This window comes from Lolium perenne, chromosome 7, assembly GCF_019359855.2.
Source record: "Lolium perenne isolate Kyuss_39 chromosome 7, Kyuss_2.0, whole genome shotgun sequence".
In the NCBI taxonomy this organism is placed as follows: domain Eukaryota; kingdom Viridiplantae; phylum Streptophyta; class Magnoliopsida; order Poales; family Poaceae; genus Lolium; species Lolium perenne.
Window position 1 is genome coordinate 177087262 of NC_067250.2, and position 19065 is coordinate 177106326.

The 19065-nt window shown below is 44.4% G+C and overlaps 1 protein-coding gene and 2 long non-coding RNA genes across 4 annotated transcripts in view; 2 read left to right on the forward strand and 1 right to left on the reverse strand.

Annotated features, from left to right (window-relative positions):
* Window positions 1-4485: 4485 nt before the first annotated feature.
* Window positions 4486-10785, reverse strand: LOC127314774 (F-box protein At4g22280-like). The gene is made up of 5 exons (XM_071822964.1): window positions 10626-10785; window positions 5415-6314; window positions 5110-5277; window positions 4825-5024; window positions 4486-4724 (listed from the first exon to the last, which is right to left on the reverse strand). The coding sequence occupies exons 2-5, from the start codon at window positions 6246-6248 to the stop codon at window positions 4721-4723; spliced, it is 1206 nt and encodes a 401-aa protein (XP_071679065.1). The 5' UTR covers window positions 6249-6314; window positions 10626-10785; the 3' UTR covers window positions 4486-4720.
* LOC139832976 (uncharacterized) lies at window positions 7781-10156 on the forward strand. Its single transcript, XR_011747886.1, has 2 exons — window positions 7781-8216; window positions 9503-10156. It is a non-coding gene; the product is annotated as an uncharacterized lncRNA (long non-coding RNA).
* Window positions 10786-11100: 315 nt separating the features above from the next.
* LOC127314775 (uncharacterized) overlaps window positions 11101-19065 on the forward strand; it is a 36638-nt gene continuing 28673 nt past the window's right edge. Inside the window, exon 1 of one of the 2 annotated variants that reach the window (XR_007859901.1) lies at window positions 11101-11560. This is a non-coding gene — a long non-coding RNA (uncharacterized lncRNA). The remainder of the gene's footprint in view (window positions 11561-19065) is intronic. The other variant, XR_007859900.1, reaches the window with a different exon arrangement.

A 19065-nucleotide genomic window follows, 5' to 3' on the forward strand; every position in this document is an offset into this window, starting at 1 on the left:
GGGTAGTTTGGAAAGCTTTAAATTATTTGCGCGCCCCATATTTAATCGGGGCATCATTGATAAATGGATATAGACACTCTAATTATGTTGGAATGGATTACCTTAATAGGTTTGAGGATGCCATGAAGCTGGAGCAAACAAATAGTGGTTTCATCTCCTTAAAATAAGATAATCTCACCCAATTCTAGATTTTATCACATGTCCATTTTGTTGTTAGCAAAATGTCATAGACTGTCATGCAGGATAGAGGCCTAGCAAAGAGCACCATAAGATGTGCGCTCACGCCAAGAAGGTGGAAGGTGGAAAGCTCAACAAGGTGAGCACATGATGATGCCTTAATTGTTGATACTCCCTCTGTTCTTAAATACAAGGCCACTATCAAAAATACATTTTTCACGTACAAGGCCACTTACACTAATCAAGAAACTCCCTCCCCTGTCCCCTCTCTCCACTCGCTACAGTAGCCAGAGGCTCATCCACGAGATCTGGCCCGATCCCGAGCCCCTCCGGCGGCGATGCCGGCCGGAGCTGGCGGAGGTGAGGCACCAGAGTTGGTTTCCTGGGTTAGCAGTAGTTTCCCGGTGGTTTGCCGGTTAGGTTTGGAGTAGGAGCTCTGGTTCATGGCCAGATCCAGAGCGGGCCGAGTTCTGGCGGTGTCCCTCTCTGTTCCGGCGGCCGGAGTCCAGGGAGCCCCTCCTCGACCGATCTCAGCAATAAGGCCAGCGTCATCTCCTTCGAGCTCCTCTTGGCGCCTCTTCTTCCGCTCCTGGCCGGCCTTGGTGGTGAGGGGGAGCGGTCGGAGTTGGCGTCAAAGGCTTGATCTGGAGGTGGCAAGGACTGAGTGTCTCTCTAGTGCTCTGGCGCGGCACCAAGTGGCCCGTCACCAGCGACCTCCCTCCAGATCCATGGTGGATCTTTGACTGGAGTTCGTCGGTGGCTACGCTCTTCGATAAGGCGCCTAGGAGGCGTCAGCTGGCGAGAAGATGGCCTCCTTGCCTCCTTGGCCGACCATGGTGGCGGGGAAGGTTGGCATGGGGGTAGGCTGCTTGATTTCTTACGGCCTGACCGGCCATGGAGGCGAGGGGGCGGGAGGTGTCATGCAGCTGTGCTTCTCCCTCTTGCCGATGGCGTAGTACTAGTCGCGGCCGGCTCTCTCTCTCTTGCTTGCTCAAGCCCTATGGTGGTGGCTTTCTTGCGGGAGTTGCTTGACGGCGGCGGCGACTTTGTTGAGGAGCTCCTCTCCGATGCTTTTTGGCGTCGGACTGAATGGCAGTAGGGTTGTCGCTCTGCCGCTGCTCTGCTCCGGCCAACGGTGTTCTCCTGTGCTTCGTCTCCAAGTGGTGTGTCCCCGGAGATGATGTCGCAGTCCGTCGGTCGAGCCCGATCTGGAGGAGGAAGACGGAGGACTTGATCGCGTTTCTATTTTTTTCCTTTAGGGTCCTCTTTGCATATCCTAGACCCCTATGTAATTTTTGGTATCTCTTAGGGTCTCCTTGTACTCCAATTATTAATAGCAGCTTTGTCGGGTTTCCACCCGAATGAATTTAAAAAAAAAACTAATCAAGAAAAATTGTTTAGATTCGGATGATGCCCATTAATGTGAATGTTGCATGCAATCATAGAGAAGGAGACAATGCACACACCACAATTAATTAACCCGCAACGCAAGGACATTTTCACATAATTAATACTCCCTCCATACCGGATTAATGGGCAAGTACGCATTTCGAGAAATAAGTTTGACTACTAATTTAGTCAACAAAATATAAGATATACATCACAAAAATCATATTATTGGAAACATTTTTTTAATACGAATCCAATGATATAATTTTTATGGCATATATCTCATATTTGGTTGACCAAATTTGTAGTTAAACTTGTTTCTCGAAGTGCGTAATTGCTCTTTAATCCGGTATGGAGGGAGTAGTGCTATTTATCAATTGGCTTTCTTTCCTTGGTACCTATAATATGAGTTTGTGGTCTTGTATACAAGAACAGAGGGAGTATAAGAAGTTAGTGTTATGTGTGATATTGCATATGGTTGATTTGAGATGTACAAAACATGTACTACGTACACTTGGGGATGTCTTGCAATGATTTTGGGTGTATCTAGGGTTGTGCTCATGTTACAAATGTGATTTGTTCCATACCTTTATTTTAAGTGCATGCATTGCAAGTCACTTGTCATCCACTTGTTGCATACAATGGATCTTATGTTCAATGAATGCGTTTGAAACATTGCAAAACTTTATCATGTTTTATCCACATGCATTTCACAAAATATTACCACAATGTGGATGATGTATTATAAATATTCTGATTTTTTCTTAGCTTCCCAACGAACACCTAGCGCTCACTCTGCTGATTTTTTCCTAGCCTGCCCAACACACACCTAGCGCGTACTCCCTCTGATCCATATTAGAACAATACTAAATAAGTGACAACTAATATGGAACGGAAGGGTGTATTTTCTAATTGAGACCTCATTCGATACTCGATATACTCCCTCTGTGTCTATATAAGGCCACAAACTCACATTCCATGTACCAAGAAAACACAACCAACTAATAAATGACAAGATTAATTATGTGGGAGTAATCTAGTGTTCCGGGCTAATTAAGTAAATTGTGTGTGATGCATCTTTCACTATGATTGCATGGAACTTTCGTATTAATAAGCATCATCATACAAGGTAGAAATCTAAAAAAAAATCCATTGATTAGTGTTGGTGGCCTTGCATATTGGCAAAATATATTTTTGATGGTGGCCTTACCCGTAAAAAATGGAGGGAGCATAGATCTTTGAAGAGGGTGAAAAATGAGACTACCCACATTGGAAATATCATAGCTAGTATCGTGCACTACATGTATGCATAAAGCTGATGTGTCATGTTAATTAATAATAAAGGAGATAATAGTGTTATCATAGGTAGATATCGTATCATAACGCGTAGAACTAGAAAAATTAATGCGAAACAAATCTTGTACACACATTTGTATTGAGATTCTACAAATCATTAAATATAATTAATATATGATACTATTACATGATACTATGCATTGTGAAGATATTATCATACACTAGTATCATATGTATGATACTACTATATAATACTCCCTATTATGGCTAGTCCGAACGATAATGATTAAAGGTTTGAGCATGCAACAAAGGTGGAGCTCCCAGACTGTGAATTCGTCTTCTCAAAATAAAATCACCTTCTAACATTGTCCTATTTCTGATTGAAAAAATCAAAATTGAGCATGTTTCCACTTTCAAGTCAGTCTTTTTTTCCTAATATAAGATCTTCTGTACCCAAGGAATGGGTTTTTTTGGACACATTTACCCTAGGGAAATTCCCTACGGTGTAAATTTTCATATATATACCAACCAAACTGCACAGGGACACATGGTCCAAAAAATTAAGAAATTACATCAAGGCAGAAAAAAGTGAAAGAGGAAAAGCATTTTCACTACTCCCTCTGTCTCGTTTTAACAGACACACACGCAGTTTAAGATAAACTTTGACCACTGATTTGGTCAATAAAATATAAATTTTATGTTTATAATGTATGCAAAAAAGCTTTTCAATGATATATTTTTTGTGACATATATTTCATATTTTATTGTCTAAAATAATGGTCAAAATAATTTCATAAACTACGTGTGCGCGAGACGGAGGGAGTAGACAAGAAAAGACAACACCCAATCAATAAGAAGTTGGACAACAGTTCACCTTTACTCTGTACTGATGCACAAGCATATCACTTTGAGAACCATTTCGCCAAGGACTAAACGAAACTGGAATTGCTTGTATATCGCCATTTCTCCATCGACTAAAATACGCACACACTCTCACCCCTATGAACACACGAACGCACACCCTACCTCTATGAGCACCTCCGAGAGACTGTGTCCAAAAAACTTCATTTGATGGGTCTTGAGATTGACGAAGTCACCATAGGCGCCTCGCTATCGACGGGATTGCGCCTTTAATGAGATACTAAAGTGTCAAACCTAGGGTTTAAACTCTGATGAACTGGGGGTGTCACTGCCCTCCTAACTATCCAATCACAGGTTGGTTCTCCTGTTGGAGAAGTTTCTTTGTATCTCCCATGCACCTTTTCTATGTAACAATTCCTACAACATTATTATCGAGCACCCTAATAGTCTTGCAAAACAACACATGCTATTATTTCCTCAGAAAAGCATCAAAATAATAAATTTTCCTTATCCTATTTTTCAAAACCACACGACCTAAAGCAGCCCCAAAGTAAAATAAGCCAGTAAGTTCACCATATAGTTGAATATCGCTTGTGCTCTAAAGTGAAAATTACCGCTAACGTTTTTAGCAGAACATGATTTTAAACTCAGTGATGTGCCTAGTATACAGGAGAAGATCGCCCCATTTGTAAAATATGAAAAGGACGCTTCAACCAAACGATGTGATTACCGTAATAATTCAGAACAATGTCAAACACAACCTTAATATCGTGTTTCTCCACATACATCAATGGAAAAGTGAAATACTTATACAGAATCAGTTACAGGAACAATAGCGATAAAAACATACTGGCCTCATGGTCACATCAGGGTCCCATGAACCATATGGTAAAAGGACAACAGAAACATTAAAAGGTCTTTCGACGCTGACTGGAGCTAACACTTGCCATCAGAAGCTCTAATCCACAGTAACAAGGCAAGAGTCGTGCACATCTTCCTACCTACAAGTGCAAGAAATAACAGGGAGTTTGTAATTGCCTTCAGTAGCACAACTGGTGAAAGAAAATAAACATTGCAACTAAGGAACAAAGAAAGGCTTACTCCCAAGGCGTGTGCTGATCGATGACAATTTCCGGGGGAGAGATGGCATTGGCAAGTATGACATTCACAATATTTTGTGCCCTTTTGTCACCCCGAGGACATCTGATTTTGACCTTCTTAAGATGTTCACAATTAAACGATATATTTGTTGCCTTGGACTCCAGGTTGTCCGTTTTCAGAGGCAAACCAGAAGCTCCAATCTGACAAGAATTGAAGACATGTAAAACACGTTTATTAAGGACAAGACAAAAAATCCAATGTGATAAGAAAGAAATATATCCTTGCCTGATGTATCCACACGGTAAGTTTCTCTAAGGCAGGCGAGCGTCGTAGAAAGTAGACCAGCGCATGGAGGTCAGTACCTATGCACCAGCCACCGAGAAATAAGGTTTTCAGGTTGTTGAATGTCTGACACCTCCAGAGATCTCTTTTTAGTACCTTGCTTACCATGTCCTACACAAGAAGAAAAATTGAAAAGAATAATTGCAAAGTAGGAAGACAAATGTATGGCAAGGTGGGGATAGCAACTACACAGCATCACAACATGATGAATGGAAAAGGAGTCGTTGCAGAGTTAAAGAGAAGCATACATTGTGAAGCCCAAAATACAACTTCAACTTCGTAACATTTGACAGAGCACTGATAATGTTGCAGTTCACATCAGAACTTGCGAAAGACTCTTCATCCAGGCGAAATGAAGCGTTTACAACAGATGAGACATTCACAAGGCAAGGATTTAACAACGGAAGGTCCTCCAAATGCAGTGAAACAAGACTAGGTGTATCTATCACAAGGTCTTCAAAATCATCATGAACACAATCTTCACCATGGGGGGTATGTGAGATAAATGTTAGTTTCTTCAGGGTGCTAGAGGAGAATTTGGTGGCAAAAACACGGCAATCTACCATCGATAATTCTTCCAACACTGGACAGCCAGAAAAGAGCTTCTCAATGAAGAGGGCAGTGGTGGAAACACAACGAAGATTGAGTATTTTCAGATGCGAAGAAATGAAGAAAGAGTGGTCGAGATCAAATAACCCATGATATTCAAAAATCTGAAGCACACGAACATTGCTCCGAATGGCGTGGCAGACCCACAAGTTAGTTCTGGGATGGTTGAGGGAAACATCATCTCTCCAGCCGATGAGGCTAAAGCTGTCAAGAGGCACGAAACCACGGCGCAGTAGTATGTTGTCCATGAACCTCACGAATATCTTCTTGCTAGTGAATTGGCATATCTCAGTATTAAGGCACCGCAAACAGAGCCAAATGTAGCGCCACCTTGTTGACAAGACGCATGTCTGCACCGCTTCTCGTGCAGTCATGAAAGACATGATATGGAGGAGAATTTCATCGGGGAGGCTGCTGATCCTGTCACTGGTGATATCCTCAAAGCCTGTTGGTTTCATGTGTTTGTTGGACATGTTATCATGCGACAAAAAAACTCTCGATCACCAAAGATTCACTTGAGTGGATGGTCAGAGCTAGCCCTGTGCACCAAAAATATCGAGTAACAAGTTAGCGGATTGTAGAAGTTTCGGGTAATCTTGAAGCAACTCTTGCTAAGTTGTTATAATAGAGTTGCTACAGCTAGAACAATATGTTTTCCCTAAGAGTATCTCCACCAGTCTACCTAAACTCACTCATATCCCTATAAACTGTCACACTCCCCAAAACAACGAAAACGGTGTTCCAGTAGCCCCCCTAAACCACCCCCAAGCCCCGAAATTTTGGGGAATTCCTAAAACTACCACCCGACCCCCTCCAGAAACAAGGCCCTAAAACTAAAACATATGCCCTCTTGCGCACGCGAAGGGAACCCTAACCATCAAGGCGGAAATTTCCCACCGCCGTCCGTAGTCTGCCGTCGCCACCATGGTTTCGTTGCCAGGCAACTCTACCGTGCCATGGAGCGTCGGATTGCCTCCGAGGAGCGTAGGGCAATGATGGCCGAGCACCGAGTGATGATGGAGGAGCACCCGATTGCCATTGATGATATAGGGTGATGAAGAACAAGCAAAGACAAGCATGATAAGAAGTTCATGTATATAAATCTAACCAAGCTTGATGAAAATGCAAAACAGTACTTCGAGTACATGTGTGATCAAGTTCTAGCATTGAAGACGATGTTCATGGGTGGAGGCTACGGTGAAGCATTCATTGGTGGCTATGGTGGTGCATTCGGCGTCGGCTACGATGGTGGTGGTGCCGGCATGAGTGGCTACAGTGGTGGTGCCGGCTTCAGAGGAGGTGATGTTGGCGGTGATGGTGATGACGATGGTGGCGCACTGGCACAAGCTCCATGGGAGGCGACGATGACAACGATAGTTCCGTTTCATGATCTTGTTTGGACTATGCCTTCACGTTTTGAATTAATGCATTGTGGGCTGGTGATGTTTGAAGTTTGAACTATGCGCTTTGGGTTTATGTTATTGAACTATGCTACTCCCTCCGGTTCAAAATAGCGTGTAGATACATCCCTTTTTGGGCAATTATTTTGAACCAGAGGGAGTACCAAAAAAATGTTTAATTGTGTTCATGTTAGTGTTATCATATCACATCTATTATTTGGTTTGTATTTGCAAAGCAGTAGAGGGATGAAGAAGATCACAAACAGATTACAAGGATCCAGTTTAAGGGACTCTGCTGCACAAGGCCTCCCCTATATATCTCGAAATCTTTCTCTCTCCCCTCCCCATAACGCTATTAAGGAGTCAAAAACTCAAAATATAGCAAAGCTGATGGAGATGCTCTAAGGACTAAAACTAAAATCCCCAAAATGCTCGACCCTCATTGAGCCACAAGGATCCATGTTAAACTAGATCTGATGCATTAACAAAATCATTGCAGTAACCAAACTTCAACAAATCGCATGCCACGCTAAACTGCTAAGGGCTTGTTTGGTTACAGCCCTTCCGGGGGGGGGGGGGGGGGGGGGGGTTCCCGGCGTTTTCCCCGGCCTATTATTCCCTGGGTGTAATTTCCCTGGATTAGCCCACCTGTGCATTTGGATGCCCGCGAGGCCTTGTTTCCGCGTTCTTTCCGCGTTCGTCCCCGGGAGCAAATTCCACTAGTCGAGACATGGGGAACGAGATCCGCGACTTGGTCTGGCGACAGGGAGGCGACGACACCAACGCTCGTGATCTCCTTCCTCCGGCGACCGCCCTCCGCCGTCTCCAACTTCCGCCGTCCTCCGTCATAGAATATCTCCGCCTCCGTCCTCTGCCGTCCAAGATCTCCTCCTCCTCCTTCCGGGCTCTCCGCCGCTCGCCTTCATCCAGGCTCTCCTCCGCTCGCCTTCGTCATCTCCGGCCGAGCTCGTCCAAGACCTCCGTCTGAGCTCTTCCAAGATCTCCGTCATCAAATGTGCTCCAGATCTGCTCGTTTCTCAGGTATAGCTCCTGATTGCTACAAATCCACAAAGTTCTTCCGGATCTCGCTCGTTTCTTTAGCTCAAGAACTTGAGCAGACGAGTAGTGTGTCTTGCTACTATCTAGACATAATTAATACTTACCTCTAGTCGTAGCAATTTTTCTCTGGAGCTAGTATTGATCCGTGTGATTAATTGCCAACCATAGCATTCGTTCTTGTCTTCTGGTCTATAATACATGGATGCTACTTTGCTAATTTTGTGCCTGCTTAGTTTTGTGTTATTGCTGAAGGTTGAGACATGACATAGTCAAAAGCCGTTGTTATTGCTGAAGGTTGAGAGTGTGAATTTTTTAGTGATGCCTGAACCCAAATACTAGACTACCTTGTGATCATAAGACTCATTGTAATGTGTGCAATTATACTATGAATATATACCATTGTTAGTAGACAATTAGTTCAGAGGTCTGTGTGACATTAATTCAATCAGGCTGCTATTTTGGCGTGTCATCAGGCGATCTTATGAAAAATATTGGTCGCTAATTTCAATCTGATGTGAGCATAAAATGCATTAGTAATATTGAGTGCTTAGAACACTACTGCTACCTGCAAATCCCCAACCAAGATATTCTGGCGGTGACATGGTTCAATTTAGATGCAGGTCCTTCATGCGACACGTCGCTTATCTTCAGGGCATTGATTTGAGTGACATGGTTCCATTTAGATTCAAGTCCTTTATGCAACAAGTAAATGAATTCGAGTTAACTGAAAGAACTTGCATATTAACGCACTTGATCTTTTGCCCCTTTTGTTTTGTCTAGTTCCAAAAAAGGTTTTGGTTTTAGAATTTAGAGTAAACCTGAAGCCTACTGTATGTTTTGTGATGGATTAGTTAGTATTATCTTCTGCTATGGAAGCACATTGTTAGGTTTCAGTAAAAGCCCTGAGCTATGTCCCGCCTCAAAGCCCATGTTCCCTCCGGCAACAACCATGGCTGGTTGGTTGTCTTCGTCTGGTAAAATGGGATGCTGCCTGCCGACGCAAGCCATTAAGTTACAGCATGCCGATGCAGGTTGTTTGCAACAATATTATAAAAGATTGCGGCTAATTGTTGTATGATCCTGCACTTGGATAGCTAGCTGTTGGTGATTGTTGAATTCTTTATACTCTGAACTCCATGTATCTAACACTTTACCATGAACTTTTTATTGGGACTCAAATAAGACCACATATTCTTTTTCTTTGCAAGTGTGAGGTAATACTTATCAATCTTGTTCATGTTTACTTTCTCGATGCTCCCGGCGACCAGGAGCACAACGGCCGGCGAAGGCTCTCGGCGAGTACGAGCACGGCGGCGGGCGACGCGCTTTGGCAAGGAGCATGGCGGCCGGCGATGCTCTCGACGACCAGGAGCATGACGGACGGAAAAGGCTCTCGGTAAGCAGGAGCATGCGTGGCGGCAACGTGCTCGGAAAGCAGGAACAGGACGGTAGGCGAAGGCTCTCGCCGAGCAGGACCACACCAGGTTCCAAAGCTCTCGGCGAGTAGGAGCACGGTGGCCGGCAACCTGCTCATCGAGCAGGAGCTCGACGACGAGCGAATGCTCTCGCCAAACAGGAGCACTATGGCCTCTCAAGCTCTCTGGTAGTAGGAGCACGGAGGCCGGCGACCGGCTCGACGAGCAGGAGCACGACGGCAGACGAAGGCTCTTGGCGAGCATGAGCAAGGCGGGCGGCGGCATGTCGGCAAGGAGGAGCCTGGAGGTGGTCTCAGCTGGCCTTCTCCCCTGGTTGCCGGCGAGGAGAAGCTATCTAGGTGTTGGGCGAGTGCAGTTGGCGGTGTTTGTATTTCTTCTGCTACCTAAATTTGAAGTTGATCGAGTTAAATGGTGCAGTTCTATAATTCAGAGCTTTTGAAACAGTGATGCAGTAAATATTAATTGAGATGGCTGCTGTTATTTTACCACGCAAAATAGTTCTGACAATGAAGTAGAAACTGCTATGCCGTGAAGTAAGGAGTTTCTTCCAAATTCTCGTTCTCCGTAGCGTTTCCTCCCCTACTGCCAAACAAACCCAGGGAAAGGGCCAGATCTACCCGGTGGAGGAGGGGATCCCGCATGCACCCTAAAATCCCCGGTGGGGATATGGTTCCCTGGTTTTCTCTACCCTGACAACCAAACAAAGCCTAAAGGGGCCATCCCTTTCTTCAGGCAAGCCCGTGCAAACCACAACCATTTCATAATCTGGCCTAAATAGCCAGAAGAACACCTAGATCTAAGATGGGGTCGGTCAACAAAGAAAGGGGGCTCGCATATCGCAATGGGGAAGAGAACACTGATCCAATGGCGGCTGGCTCGTGCCATTCTCGGAACATTGATCCAATGGCGGCTGACCTGGGAACCGGGGGGGCCCAAAAGAGTAGGTAGTACGGACCTGGGGCGTACCGATGCTTCCGGCGGCGCGCGCTATAGACTTACGTCACTGCGAGGCGGTGGTGGAGGCTCCGGGTGTCAGTGTCGTCGGCCGGTGGCTGCGAGCCTGCAGCCCACACTCGCACTGCACACAGACGCTCCCGCGTATCAGCAATTCAGCGGTTCCCAGCTAGCCTTACCCTAGGGCCGCCGCCCACCGCCCGATCGTATAGTGCGGCTCGGATCGACGGCTCGGATCGACGGCTCGTAGGGAATGTAACATTACGTGGGCTTTAGATGTCGCTTAACTTGGGCCATCAGCTCCTCTCTCCTCTGCTTGGGCTCCAATGTTTACCGCATTTTTTCTTCCCAATTTCTATTGGGCAGCCGACCTCGTTCTGGCTTATAGCGAAGTCACGCCTTCTGACCGTGCGATCGTGATCCGACGCTCCGCGGCGAGGGGTTCCCGCGCCTGACGGGCCCAGTGCCCAGTCCTGCGTTCCAATGTATGGACCCGATCCCCATTTCTCGCCTCATCTCTTCCCCATCCCGTGCTCCAACCTTGCCTGATTTCCCCGGCGTCTGCGTAGATAGGAATCCAACGGCAACTGCTCGCCGGAGCTGGCTACATCCTCGTCCATGGCGGCTGCGTCCTTGGCTGCGGCGGGGGCATCCGCGTTGGTGCCGGCTACATTTTTGCAGCGTCGGCGACATCCTCGCAATTCCGGCGAACATCCTCGCGGTTGCAACATGTACATTCTTGCGGCAAGAGGCTGCATCCCCGTGGTGTCGTCCTCGTCCACATCCCTGAGGCGCATCGTCGCGGCGTCAGTGACATCCTTCGCGGGTCGGCCACATACCCACGGCGTAGGTCTCATCCCCACGGCGTCGCCCACCTCTCACTGTCATCTGCTACATCCCTGCGGCCTCGGCTATTAAATCTCTTGATTTTTTCAGGTAACCGTCCATGCTATCCTCGTGCATCTCCACCCCTGTAGCGGCTTGAAGTTACATGGTATGATTTGGTTTTATGGGGGGGTCGCTGATCTACTTTAGATGTAGCTCCTTTGGTCATTTGATCCATAAATGATGTTGGATGAGCAGAAACGAAGAGATGATTCTTCGGTGACAGAATAGATGTAAATCGACATGTAACCTGTTACATGTAGTCTGTTCTAGATGTAACTCCTTTTGGTTACTGATTCATAAATGGCGTTTTTAGATGTAGCAGAAATGAACAAATGATTCTTCTGTGGTAGAAGAGATTTAAATTAGTATGGTTTATGATTTGTACATGTAACTCCATAAATGAGGTCTAGATATAATCTGTTGTAGATGTAGCTCCTTTTCGGTTATTGAACGATAAATTATGTTTAGATGGAGCTGAAATGAACAGAGGATTCTTTTGTGGTAGAATAGATGTAAATCAGCACACTTTATGATTTTTGACATGTAACCCCATAAATGATGGTTTAGGTGTAATATGGTTTTTTGTGTTATCAATTTGTAAGTTAAGTGGGAGTTTATGTGCTTGCAGCCTCCCCCATACAGACTAAAAAGTCAATGTTACTATGAAAATATGAAATATGCAATCAGCATGGGTTTCTGAAATAGATGTAACCCAGTAAATTGCGATGGATACCGAATATATTTCTATGTGAAGTTGCGGCGATTTGCACAAAAATAACCCAAAAGTGAAAGAACAGCACAAACTGACCCTCCGGCGAAACTATTTCACTCATCTAACCCTTTTGTGTGGCGCCCCTCTCATGGGCGCCACACATGCCTATGTGGCGCCCCTGCTGCCGGCGCCGCAAACCCATCCGACGTGGCTCGTCGACGCTGAGCTGGCTAGCCGATCCGACGTGGCAGGACGTGTGGCGCCCGTGGCAAGGGTGCCACACATCCACTTAAGTTTCGACCGCGCGCGCGCCCCCAGCCCGACCCTTCTTCTTTCTTCCTCCCTCTGTTCTTCCTCTCTCTGCACAGGCGCCCGGCCCTCTCTCTCCCCCACTCTCCCCCCACCAAATCCACCACCAAATCACCAGATCTGTCCGTGGAGAGGGCCAATAGGATGCACCTAGAAGAGGTGGCTAGGGAGGCTGCACGCATCAAGGAGGAAAGAGCTCAAACGGAAGATGCAAAGACGGAGGAGCGCCACCACTTCTTCGATTCGGTCGTTCAGTTGGCTCGTGACATAAGGGAGAAGGAAGAATTGGCTGAAGAATCTAAGAAAAAGAAGGCGAGGGGGGAGGGAGCCTTTGCCACGCAGTGATGTCCCTTTGACTATGTTCTTGTTGTCGAACCTTTTATGTTGTCGAACCATGATGTTGTGTGAACCTTGATCTTCTCGAACCTTCATGTCGTTGAACCTTATTGTAATTGGAACCTTGATGTCGTTGAACCTTATTTGTCATTTGAACCATTATGCTGTGTCCTTTGAACCTTGATGATCAGTGCAATGTTGTACTCAAACTGTTCGAATATGGTAGGATTTTTCAAGGTTTTAGCACAAGTCAATGTGTGGCGCCCTTGCCACTGGAGCCACACTGCACTGTGTGGCGCCCGTGGCATCGGCGCCACACATGCCAACATATATCAACATTTGGGTCGAAAACATCCAGGGGCTCCGGACGATTAGTCCTTAGCCGTTTTGGCGAGCCTCTTTGTGTGGCGCCCGTGGGAAGGGCACCACATATGCTCGTGTGGCGCCCGTGGCGTCGGCGCCACACATACAGCCTCGCCAAAACGGCTAAGTCCTTGACGATTTGTCTTACAGTATGTTTTAGGCAATTGCAAATGGATGTGTCGGGATGTGTGGCGCCGATGGGAGGGGCACCACACAGTGCAGTGTGGCGCCAGTGGGAAGGGCGCCACACATTGACTTGTGTAAAACCATGAAAAATCCTACCATATTCCAGCAAAACTGCCATCATGTCAACAGCTATTTCATACACACATCATATCAACAGCAATTTCGTACACACATCATAGACATAACATCATCATAGCTAACATCGTAGCACATAGTTCCATACAATTTAAGATAGAATTCAAACAACACGTAGAAATGAAGATAGAGTTCACAACACTCTAAGTTCTAACTATCGGTGTCCGAGCCGGATTCGCCGGTGTGGTAGTGCACGCGGCAGGTTGTGTCGTCGAACACCTTGACGATCATCTCGACGTCCCCCTCGTAGAGGAAGGTGAGCTGGCAGCCGGGCTCGAGTGCGAGGTCACGGGCGAACTTGTCCCACCCCGTGTGCAGGTACATCTTGCCCTGCCCGTCGAACAGGACCTCCACGGGCCAGCGGCGGCGAAGTTGCGACTAGCCTCCCGTAGGCGCAATCAAGCTGCGGCTCGACGCCATCGACGAACTCGGCGAACTTGTCCGGTAGCCGCTTGATGCCGAGTGGGTCGTCGTCGATGCGGAGGAGGAACTCGAAGCAGCGTTCCTCATGCTAAGACGAGGAGGATGTAGGTGACGGTGAGCGTGGAGCCGTTGCTGCTCCACCGCGGCGGCCCCTTCCCCGGCCCCGGGGGCGCCCAGGGCCACGGCCTCGACCGCCTCGCCGGCCACCGGGACCGGCCATCCTACATGTTTACATGTTTGAACCATATTATGACCCATTCCACTAACAAATATGAGTTACTCCATCAAAAATACTAGGCATATGTAACACATTTGAATGCATTTCCTAGGTAAATATTACACATTTCAACACATACATACATAGGGTTCATACACATACATGTGAAATTGTTGGATAACGTTGCATAGAAAACAAAAAATTTCCTATCGCGAACACGCAATCCAAGCCAAGATGCAATCTAGAAGACGGTAGCAACGAGGGGGTATCGAGTCTCACCCTTGAAGAGATTCCAAAGCCTACAAGAGGAGGCTCTTGTTGCTGCGGTAGACGTTCACTTGCCGCTTGCAAAAGCGCGTAGAAGATCTTGATCACGATCGGTTAGGCGCCACGAGCAGGCGGCACCTCCGTACTCGGTCACACGTTCGGTTGTTGATGAAGACGACGTCCACCTCCCCGTTCCAGCGGGCAGCGGAAGTAGTAGCTCCTCTTGAATCCGACAGCACGACGGCGTGGTGTCGGTGGTGGTGGAGAAATCCGGCGGAGCTTCGCTTAAGCGTGCGGGATGTGGTGGAGGAGAGAGACCGCTAGGGTTTGGGGAGAGAGGGGGGTTGGGCGCCGGCCCTCTAAGGGGTGCGGCCAAGGCTGAGGCTTAAAGTGGTCATCCCCCTCTCTATGCCCCTCATTATATAGGTGGAAGCCCCAAGAGTTCTAGTCCAAATCTTCGAATAAGACCCCAACACTAAAACCTCCCATATGTGGGAAACCTACTCAAGGAGGGAGTCCTACCCAAGGTGGGACTCCCACCTTTCCTTGAGGTGGGTTGGTCGGCCACCCTAGGGGAGTCCACCTTGGACTCCTCCCCTTTAGGGTTGGCTGGTCATGCAAGTGGAGTCTCTTCGGGACTCCACTTTCCAAAGTGCCATTCTTCCGGACTTTTCTAGAACCTTCTAGAACCTGCCATAAATGCACCAGATCATTTCCAAACTTGGAATATGACTTCCTATATATGAATCTTATTCTAGGACCATTCGGAACTCCTCGTGATGTCCGGGATCTCATCCGGACTCCGAACAAATATTCGAACTCCATTCCATATTCAAGTTCTACCATTTCAACATCCAACTTTAAGTGTGTCACCCTACGGTTCGTGAACTATGCGGACATGGTTGAGTACTCACTCCGACCAATAACCAATAGCGGGATCTGGAGATCCATAATGGCTCCCACATATTCAACGATGACTTCAGTGATCGAATGAACCATTCACATACGATACCAATTCCCTTTGTCACGCGATATTTTACTTGTCCGAGGTTTGATCATCGGTATCACTCTATACCTTGTTCAACCTCGTCTCCTGACAAGTACTCTTTACTCGTACCGTGGTATGTGGTCTCTTATGAACTTATTCATATGCTTGCAAGACATTAGACGACATTCCACCGAGAGGGCCCAGAGTATATATATCCGTCATCGGGATGGACAAATCCCACTGTTGATCCATATGCCTCAACTCATACTTTCCGGATACTTAATCCCACCTTTTTAACCACCCATTTACGCAGTGGCGTTTGATGTAATCAAAGTACCTTTCCGGTATAAGTGATTTACATGATCTCATGGTCATAAGGTCTAGGTAACTATGTATCGAAAGCTTATAGCAAATAACTTAATGACGAGATCATATGCTACGCTTAATTGGGTGTGTCCATTACATCATTCATATAATGATATAACCTTGTTATTAATAACATCCAATGTTCATGATTATGAAACTAATCATCCATTAATCAACAAGCTAGTTTAAGAGGCATACTAGGGACTTCTTGTTGTCTACATATCACACATGTACTAATGTTTCGGTTAATACAATTATAGCATGATATATAAACATTTATCATAAACATAAAGATATAAATAATAACCACTTTATTATTGCCTCTAGGGCATATCTCCTTCAGTCTCCCACTTGCACTAGAGTCAATAATCTAGTTTACATTTGTAAAGATATAACACCTTGGCCTTCCGGTGTTTTATCATGTATTGCTCACGGGAGAGGTTTTTTTAGTCAACAGATCTGACACGCTCAGAAACGTATGTATTTTGTAATTCATTTGCGTCTCAACGCATTACTCATTTCCAAATTAGTCGGCATTAAATATGTTTGATCTTCTGGTGGAACCTTAATTCCGCTGTCTGAAATATGTCACTAATATTGTCACACACAATATAGTTTCAAAATTCTGACTCTGTCGGAACTACACCAAGTTCTCAAAGAACCTCTTGACTTTAACATCCTTTGTTATTTGTCAAAACAATGACATATTCTGCCTTCTTTTGTAGAATCCATCACAATATTTAGAACTCTTCTAAATCTAGCATAGACAACTTCTAGCTCATTGTGCTACCTTTTAAACAACACTTAGTCTAATTTGAGATTGAAATTATATTTTATATGTGACAAAAACAATATTGGTGTAACACCTTACAGCGATTTGTTTGTCATTTCTTCATACAAAAATATATATATATATCCTTAGTTCTTCTAAAGTACTCAAGGATATTCTTCTTGTCATTCAATGATCATCATATGAATCATTCTGGTAAATGCTCATAACACTTTATAGCACATGATATCTGATTGTGTACATATTATTCGTGATCTATAATCACTCATGTGTTTTTACTCTTTGAGTGTCAGATACACTCAAGTCTTGTTAAAACTTTACATGACAAGAACATCTTCTTAATATTTCTATATTGAACTATTTCAATATACATTCTATGTACTTTGACTTAAACTTATTTTGTGTTTCAATCTATCTTCATAGATCTTGACACTAAATTTGTTTCAGTCATTATCTTCTCATTGAAGTTAATTTCTCAATGAAACCTTTTAATCAAGTATATAATTACATCATTTATAACCAACTATATGTCATCTACATAAGTATTATAAATATGTCTCAGCGCTCCCACTTAATTTCTTGCAAACGCAAGCCTCTTCATCGTCTCTGATGAAATCAAAAACTCTTTGACTATTTCATCTGGTGAAGATTCCAACTCCGCGATACTCACTTTATCCAATTGAAGTTTGTATACCTATCTAGTATTCCATGGATCAGCAAAACTCTTGGTTGTATCTAGTATACACCTTTAATACACACTTCTGATAAGTAATGTATTTTGCCATCCTACTAGCATATCTCATAAAAGAAATATGTAGTGATTACTAGAATAATCCACATAGACTATAAGCATTGTTACGGAAGATCTAATCTTATCGTAGTCAACTCTTTGAACCTTGTCGTAAACAATTTTTTCGACAAGTCGAGCTTCTTCAAGGATATTTCATCCAAGTCTATCAATATCATAGATCCATTTACTTTCAAAAAGTATTCATCTATCTTGGATTTCATGGCGTATAGCCATTTTAACGGAGTCAGGGCCCATCATAACTTCTTTGTATGTAGTTGGTTTATCATTGTTCAAAAACAATCCTTTGTTCACAAATCATTTATTTGATCACAAAGTAAACCATACCTACAAGGTTCAATAAGTACTTCGATCTCCATGACTATAACATTTTGTAGACATGGGAGCCATGATCATCGTGGCCGCTTCCGGAACCAATTCCGATGCTGCGCTACTCTGATCATAATGCTCAGGTTCATAAACCTTATCAAGTTTTATTGTCCTCCCACTCAAAAACTTCGCTAAAAACAATTTCTTGGAAATAAGTAAGAAACATCGACAAACACTTTTGTCTTTGTCTCCATAGTGGAAAGAATTCCCAATCAATTCTGTGGGATAACCAACAAAGACATTCATCCGATTTTGGTTGTAAACTTATTTACTTTGTGCTATGCATTCCAAAAAATTTAAGAAAGGACTATTAGGGTTCATACCCATGCCATAACTCGTATGGTGTCATTTCAACGGATCATGATGATGCTCTATTTAGTGTAAAAGCGGTAGTCACTAAAGCATAATCCACAAAAATATAATAGCATCAATATTTTATCTCATCATTGACCCAACAAGGTTTGGATACATCTCTCGGATACTCCATCATCACTATGATACTCCAAGAAACGTGAGTTGTAGAACAATTTCATAACTCTCTTAGATGTTCGCTAAAACTCGTAATTCAAATATTTCCACTATGATCCAATCATAGATATTTGACTTTTCTATTACGATGATTTCCACTTCATGCTGAAATTTATTTGAATCCATTCAAATGTTTCAAACTTCTTCCTTATCGAATATATCCACATATATATACTCAATTCATTGTTGGAAGTTTTCATGAAGTAGAAGAATCTCCCGCACAACCTATGCACAGTGAACCACATACATCATCATGTATTTTTCCACTAAGTTAGTTGCCCGTTCAACTCTTGGCCTATGAACGGTATTTCAGTCATTCTCTTTAGAAAAGATTTGCAAGCGCCAAACGATTCAAAAATCGAATGACTCCAAAAATCCATTTGCATGGAGTTCCTTCATGCGTTCCTTTCTAATATGACCTAAATTGCGGTTCCACAAATAAGTGGAATTCAAATCGTTTGCCTTATGGCATTTTAGCGTCAGTATTATGTATGTGTGTTTCACCATTAAGATTTATAATAACTTATCCATCGTACATGGAGTAATGTCATAATTTGAACAACTCATTGTTTTCATTTGACTAGAGCAAAATAACAATTATTAAGTTCTTTATTATAAATTCTAAGGACTAGATAGGATGCCAACGACGAACATAATAACACTTTATTTTTGTTCCAGAAGTGCATTCCTATCATATTCCTTGTCAGTCACTTAGGCCATTGTATTCTTGTATTGCGTTGTTTTGTATGACATTTC